At 42.4% G+C, this 7,535-nt stretch overlaps 1 protein-coding gene across 2 annotated transcripts; it reads right to left on the bottom strand.

The window, feature by feature from the left end:
• Nucleotides 1–271: 271 nt before the first annotated feature.
• On the bottom strand, nucleotides 272–6,675 carry LOC147608254 (serine/threonine-protein kinase STY13-like). 2 transcript variants are annotated; one of them, XM_086789211.1, is made up of 8 exons: nucleotides 6,655–6,675; nucleotides 6,251–6,470; nucleotides 5,122–6,168; nucleotides 4,790–4,922; nucleotides 3,613–3,808; nucleotides 1,460–1,584; nucleotides 1,199–1,357; nucleotides 272–1,017 (listed from the first exon to the last, which is right to left on the bottom strand). In XM_086789211.1, the coding sequence occupies exons 3-8, from the start codon at nucleotides 5,367–5,369 to the stop codon at nucleotides 676–678; spliced, it is 1,203 nt and encodes a 400-aa protein (XP_086645337.1). In that variant the 5' UTR covers nucleotides 5,370–6,168; nucleotides 6,251–6,470; nucleotides 6,655–6,675; the 3' UTR covers nucleotides 272–675. The 2 variants fall into 2 exon arrangements, with proteins under 2 accessions (XP_086645337.1, XP_086645336.1); XM_086789210.1 differs by lacking the exon at nucleotides 6,655–6,675 and having other exon boundaries at nucleotides 6,251–6,645.
• Nucleotides 6,676–7,535: the final 860 nt, after the last annotated feature.

Here is a 7,535-nt window from a genome sequence, read left to right as displayed (position 1 = left end):
GATGGGCATACTCAACCATGATAGAGACTAGCACTCAAAGTTTGCTCTAAGGTATAAGAACAAAGAATCACAAAACATAGGAAAGAATCAAACTAATTCTATATTAAGCTAGAGCGAGAAAGAATTACAAGGCCTACTCTAAGTTAAACAACAAACCCTACTCTAAGCTAGAACAAGTCACTTTTACAAAAAAGAGAGCATTGAATTAAGTTACCCAAGAGGGTATGCAGAATAATACTTCAAGTAAAATCTAAGAGCAAAGAAAGCCTCATTAGCCAATATTTCTTTGATATTAAAGTGGTGAACAGGCAACAACATTACATGTAAGTCTCTCTTTGACCATTGACCATGCTGCTTCAGAGTAGATCTCCTTGATCAAGCACCAGTTCCCTTGAGAATTATGCAGTGAGATGTACAGAGCCTACATTATAGAACTTTCTTCAAAGACCATCCTCTTCTAGACCTCGTGCTGTTCTTTCCTGGTTTAAGGGTCCAGCTTGAAGGAGACCAATACTTGTTGCCAGCAAACTCGTCCAGGTATATGACCCCAGCTTATGCATACAGGCTTACAGCACAGCATGCCAGCCCTCACAATGAGAGCAAAGTGCTAACACATACAGCTTCCTTTAGACAGCACAAATTACTGACCACATCTATAGGAACATTAGGTCCCAGCTACATGAGGCGTTCTCCTGTCCCAGCAAAGCGCTTGAAGAAATTCGAAAGGACCCGCCTCGATTTATTTGACAGATTGGGACTGCTGCTCATCACTTCCTTCTCTTTCGAAGGGCTTTTGCTTGGCAGCTTCCTTGAAGTGGGCAAGCTTTTTGATACCATTTCCCTCTGCACAGCTGAGCTCTCTGGTGGAGCAGAGATTGTTGAAAGAAAGGAGTTTAGCATGCGTACCACCTGCGCAAAATTGGGTCGTACATGAGGATCCTCAGCCCAGCAGGACTGCATGATAAACATGAGCTCTTCAGGAAGGTTTAAGTCTTCAGAAAGGCTGGGCCTCGTTCCCTGGAAATGCATAAATAGCATGATAAAATTATACATCTAACATACATACAACATACACATTTAAACATAACATACCATATAGCATCCCACACACATAAGGTTCCTATACTAAAAAGGCTACATAACAAGACATCGTCTAATGCTTTTGCACCATTTGCATTCACAGATATGCCCTCCAGACCTTGAAGGCAGCTGCATAGGCTGCTTGCAAGTTCGACATCCCCTCAAAAGGCATGCGGTTTGTTAAGAGCTCCCAAAACACAATCGCAAAACTGTACACATCTACTTTATGATCATAATGCTTCTTTTCACCATGCCTCATAGTCACAGTACTATACAGCTGCAAAAATCAAATAAGCCCAATGAGGATATAGGCTGATCTTAACAAGCATAAAGAGAGATACTTAAGAGATACACAAAAACGCTCTTTTTATTTCCTCACCTCTGGAGCCATCCATCTATAGGTCCCTGTCTCTGCTGTCATCATTTCAGTTAATGTTAACTCTCTTGCAAGCCCAAAGTCTGCTAGCTTGACTGATTTCAAGTCCGCAGTTAAAAGCAAGTTGTCTACAAGCTCAAGAAACCATAATTAGGCTCTGTCCCCACAACTTAAACATCATTAATTTAGCACGAAAAACACACTTCAATCTACTGTTGGCATGTCAAAGACAATGTGCCAGTGGCATCAGCACCACAATTTGGTTGTTGATACCACCTTTGCTCGTCTCGTGACCATCGTTGGGTTGTAAGATGTGTAGCTCTTTAGCTAAAAGCTAGTTAGAATGGACCGTTCTCTGCAGTCCTGACTGTTTCTTTCTACTACCCTATTCTTCTATTTACTATGCATAGCTAACATCCCAACCGAATGAAAACAGAAACTCTATGCTTCTATTTACTAGGCATAGCTAATATGCCTGGGGCATCAGCACCACAATATGGTTGTTGATACCACCTTTGCTCGACCATCACTGGGTTGTAAGATGTGTAGCTCTATAGCTAAAAGTTAGTTAGAATGGATCTTTCTCTACAGTCCTGACTGTTTCTTTCTACTATGTATGTCCATTCACCCTATGCTTCTATTTACTAGACATAGCTAACATCCCAACAGAATGAAAACAGAAACCCTGACACCCCAGAACAATTTAAAAACAGCAAAAAAACAAAAAGAAAAAAAGATCCTGGTGCCGTGTCAGCATGCACGTCATAGGGTAAGATACATTCCATAGGCAAGGGGGATATAGGTGTGAGCAAGATCAGGTTGATGAGTGCACAAGGTTGCACAATGAGGAAGATTTGGTTAAAGGCACACGACAATGGCAATGGCACTAAACGGCAGCACTACTCATGATCTCCCCATGGACAAATAGGCAGGATAATACTTTTCTATAGCCAAGCTGAATGTGGACTGGCATTCTAGCCAATATGGCTTAGCCAAACTTGCTAACTGATGCTTTATAACGTTGTTGTCAATGGTGTTTTGGAGTATGGTTGGCAAGTTGGCATACCATCCCGATAAAAATAGCAACGGCTCCTCTCAGGCAAAACTGTGACCAGAAAAATATTGGGAGCCCTCGAACTAAAAAGGATTTTGGCCTGTGAAATTGCTGACTCTGTTGAAGGAGCCAAAGCTTGATGCAGCAGATGAGATAGCACGTGGAAAAGATACGCTCTAGACAGGGTCCTGGCCCTACATACGATGCTCGAAGGTCTTTCCAGAGAACACATTTCAAGGTACATCTGATGCTTTTGTGGTTGAGAAAGGAAGAGGTAGTGTCTGAAACAGGTTGGTCTTGCACCAAAGACCATCAAGCACAGTAAGCGTAATTTTGCATTGGAACAGGCTGTCACCTTTGTAGGGCCCGAGTCTGTAATGAGATCTGAGCGCTAAGGAAGCTCAGTTCTGCAAGAGATCACCTGAGCTAGTGTTAACCTTGCGACCCACCTTCAATGTAGGTCAAGCTAAGATAGAGAAAACACCTTGCACCATAATACTGAGGAGGAGCTCTTTGTAGCTCTAGGTAAAAACTGGGAACGAACCCCCCTCTCTAACTTCAAACCTACCCTGGTTTGGAAAGCTTGCATCATTGTCAACTTAAAAGGGGAAAGGATAGGTACATCTTAGATGCCATCTTTACCCTCCTAGAGGGCCACCCAGAGTGGATTTAGATGCAGGGCAGCTATTACATTGTCATGGTGGTCAGTGAAGCTCAGCTAATAGTAGCCATAGGAACTTCAGCCATCAATTTTTGGCAGCTCTATTTTCATGCAAACCAATCAAGTTTAAGCCTGTTTCCATGCATAATTAGACAAAAGGCAACCTTTAAAATCCATCCAATGAAATTGTTCCTCCTGGACTCCATCCAGTGGCCATGACCTAGGAGAAAGGATGGAGGCTGGGAAAGGTTATACAGGTGCTAATCAAAGAATTTGTACTTAAATGTTATGCTGTGATATCGATGCTTTGATCCAACCCCTAATGAGCTTGTTATGCAGCCCCCCAAAAAAATTCAACTGCAGAACTTTGATTTTCTATATTGCTCCTGCTCGTAAAAAAACATCAACCACATTCTATTTATTGATTATATAGCCACATACCTGGTTTGAGGTCACGATGGATGATTCCATAGCTATGAAGGCAATCCATGGCTTGTGCAATGTCCAGGGCATAACTGACAGCCAACCGAAGGTCCAAACGGCCTGGCCTTTGACTCATCAAATACTTGCGAAGAGAACCACCCCGCAGGAGCTCAGTAACCACCACCATTGCTGGTTTCTTGCATGCTCCAATAAACTGTTCGGCAAACACATATATCAGAAAACATAAACCTTCTAATATTGTCAACACACAGAGACATTCTCACACATGTACACATGTACGCAACTCGCATGTGCGTGCAAAGTGCATCTCTGTATGTGTCTGCATGCGTGTGGGTGCGCGTGCATATGCATGTCTAAACTAAAAATGAAACATGCCTAGGAGCTTTGCCAACACGCGCACACACCTACACACAAGCAAACGCACATGTACATGTGCGTCTCTGTGTGCAAGTGTGAGTGGGCACATGCACGCATGTGTGTGTGTGTGTGTGTGTGTGCACATGTCTAAACCACAAATGGATTATACCTATGAGCTTGCCAACATGGCATGATCACAACCATGGCACTATCATTGCTACACTAATCCATCTAAAGAAAGTGACTTATATTGATGAGTTTAAAAACATTAATGTTCTTGTAATCACATGGTAACGATTTCAATTCATGGTAATAAGGCGACGTATAAATCATGTCTACAAGCTTTGCCAACATGTCATGACCATAGTGGTTCCTTGCCCAAACTACACAAATCATGTCTAGTTGCTTTGCCAACATGGCATAAGCATGTGCTTCCTTGTCCAAACTACACAAATCATATCTAGGTGCTTTGCCGACATGATATGACTGTACACATACAAACTTCTTTTTTTGTGAAAACCATGCTTCTATTAACAATGACTTATGTATAATATAGGAGATGGAGTCCATCTTCAGAGAACTTCAGAAGCAGTGGAAAAACACCTCAAACTCACTAAAAACCATGTCCTCCACCTGTAAGCAGTCTTAGAGGGATTGTCACAAATTCATCTTAAAGTAGGCATAACTATACACATACATCCCACTAGCATGCACACTCACGTTACACAAAGGGGGGAGAGAGAGAGAGAGAGAGAGAGAGAGAGAGAGATCACTTTCCACAAGTTTCTTCTTGATAATTATAAATCAAAGCACTTACTTTCACAAGATTCTTGTGCTGATATTTTTGAAGCAGCGCAATTTCTCTCGCAAAGCGTGATTGTCTTTTGGCTACTTCCTTGGGTGTCTCACCTGGCTGCATTATCTTAATCGCGATGTCATCATCACGGTATCTGCAAGACTGAAAATGAGAACTTGTACCCAAAAAAGGTAACTGTGTTCCTCAAACTCTTCTTAAATCACAACTCTTGCCCCCACAGGCTAAACACCTAATGATTCTACATAAAAAAGAAGGTGAGTAATTACAACCATTCTGGACAGCAAAAACTAATAAACCGTGCACTCAAAAAAGAGAGGATAAATGGTACTCACTTGCCCTCATAAACCTTGCTGTAAGCCCCCTCTCCAATCTTGGGGCCAACAAGAAGAAGGTTGGCATCAATCAACCAGTTATCTTCGAGCTGCACTTGCTCTGCAGAAGTGCATGAGCTGTCTAGTGTCAAGCAACACGCGGCTGCTTCGCGTGCTGCCAGGCCGACATCATTGCTGCTGTCTGGCAAAATTTTCACACCCTTTGAAGTGTCTGGCCTCAAAAACCGCAGCTCTTGGCCGGAGTCCATAACTTATGAATGCTCTTCCTTCAATACTTGGCATACAAAATCCTTATAGTACATAATCAATAGAGAACTTTCTATTGATTACAGAAATACGGGCCTTTAGAACTTAGGAAATGAAGCCCTTGTCTTGTTCACGAGTACTTGATACAAAGTACCTTTAACTCACATGCAGATGGCACATGAAACGCAGTCTGGGCTGATACACATAGCTTGGCATAAAGGCTTGTTTTGTTTACATAAAGCCCTTTGGTACAACAAGCTCTTCAGTACAAGAAACCATTGTATACTTGATACAAAAAAGGACCTTTGGTGCTGAACAGACAAAAGCCTTCTCTTTTTCACAAAGTCCTGAGTAAATAAGGCATTGGAGTACATAAGACCTTGTAGTACTTAGTACAGATGAAGCCTTGCCTTCTTTACAAAGGCACACAAGTACATATGAAGCCTTCCATGCACATGGTGAAAGCCTGATTTTGAAAGAAAATGAGGTACCCAAAAAAAGGTGTTAATGGGTGGGTATGTACTATGTACATAAAGCCCTCTCTGGCTTGTATAACATGAGGGTACCCAAATCAGAGTGTAGTGTGTACCCACTAGCAGATCTTCTTTCCCTTTATCCCACAATAAGGCATCCCTTTGTGCCCTCTGTGTCAGAAAAAGGCAGAATTGCGATAAGACTCTCGTGAGGCTTTACTTTAGTGCATGACAAGAGTAGGGGGCAGAAAAGCGAAAAAGCACCATTGCTGCTTTAGCATAGCACGAGGCTTTTCCAAGCCCCCATCCAACAGACAGGCTTTTTCGCCTGACAAAGCAAGAAAGCAGCACAGTGTAGTTATGGCGGGGAAAAAGCAGAAAGAAGGAGTTGGGATCCAACCAATGCCCACCTGGTTTTCAAGCTTCGGCTCCTCTGTTGCCACAATTTGAAGCTGTATGAGCTCTACCAACAGCCCACCAGAGCCATAGAAGAAAAACTCACTAAAATCGACTCAATTCGCCCGCCTTTCTAATGAAATCGCCCACTAGAGCTTCTTCATAGCCAATTCGGCCTTCCTCTGAGCTCTACAGAGACGTACCAAAATGCGCTAGGAATTCCATATCCAAAACCTATGGAAGGAACGACGATATGTGAGTGCGCCCAATATATATAGTGTCTACGCTATCCCGTAGGCCTAGATAAAAGTCACAGACAGAGAGAGAGAGAGGGGGAAAACACACACACACACATACACAGAGACACAGACACAGAGCATATGCCAATTTTGCTTCCTTCGAGGCTTCAAGAGCTTACATAGGCTAGAGTTAAAAGCCCCTTGCCTGCCTCGAGTTAAGCCTCAATCTACCTCGAGTTAAGTGTTGCCAACAAGAGTTAAAAGCATTACTTATAAACGTCCATTCTTCCTTATCTTCATACCTCTTCCAGATTTCATATCTCAAACGCATTCCATACCTCAGGGATTACACTAACTAGCCTATAGGGGTGACAAATTAGCTTGAACAAGATTTTCCACATTTTCATGAAACCCTCTTAGGGATTAGGAGGGGCTAAAATTGCACAGTGTTTGTTCCGAGCCAAGTTACGAAGGAGATCTAATGAGTTATTAACTTAAAAAGCAAAAATCAAAGCCTTGTTACTCCGTTGCCTTAAACTACTGTGTGCTAAACTAGCTTGTGCGTGGGACGACAAGCGAGCGTTCCCCTACTCCCCCTATTAGACGTGGCTCTAAGACACCAAAGGATTTCATCGAGAACACAATGTTATCCTCCTTAAATTCTTTTCTTGACTCACTAGTTATGACTCAACTTCTAGGAGATTGCCCTTTTTTCTTCCTAACTAATACATTGCATTTTCTTCGCAAAAAAAAAAAAACTCGAATAAAGTTACCCTACTTATGAATGCACCTTTGACTTGTGTGCGTGCGCGCACGCGCACGCGCGTGTGTGTGGGGAGAGAGAGAGAGAGAGAGAGATTACATAGGAATGATGTGTGTGTGTGTGTGTGTGTGTGGAGAGAGAGAGAGAGAGAGAGATTTCCACTAAGTCAGCAACAGTCATGTTGATTGAACATTGATAATCGTCTTTAATTGTTTTGATGCCTATGCTTCTTTGAAAACCACATTAATGTCCATATCCCACCATGTATTAAAAAGGACTTATTTGAAGAAAGTTTGG

This window comes from Cibotium barometz, chromosome 53 (genome assembly GCF_041138505.1).
Source record: "Cibotium barometz isolate CiBa-2024 chromosome 53, ASM4113850v1, whole genome shotgun sequence".
NCBI classification, from domain to species: domain Eukaryota; kingdom Viridiplantae; phylum Streptophyta; class Polypodiopsida; order Cyatheales; family Cibotiaceae; genus Cibotium; species Cibotium barometz.
Note: the sequence above shows the minus strand (reverse complement) of the source record. Positions and strands in the feature narration are given on the sequence as shown.

What these genes read in the sequence shown, in the direction of transcription:
- LOC147608254 (XM_086789211.1), bottom strand. Translation starts at nt 5,369, where the DNA reads ATGGACTCCGGCCAAGAGCTGCGGTTTTTGAGGCCAGACACTTCAAAG. An exon ending in CCATCGTGACCTCAAACCAG is followed by an intron (nt 1,585 to 3,612) that starts GTATGTGGCTAT and finishes TTGAGCTTGTAG; the next exon opens with ACAACTTGCTTTTAACTGCG. An exon ending in ATAGATGGATGGCTCCAGAG is followed by an intron (nt 1,358 to 1,459) that starts GTGAGGAAATAA and finishes TGATTTTTGCAG; the next exon opens with CTGTATAGTACTGTGACTAT.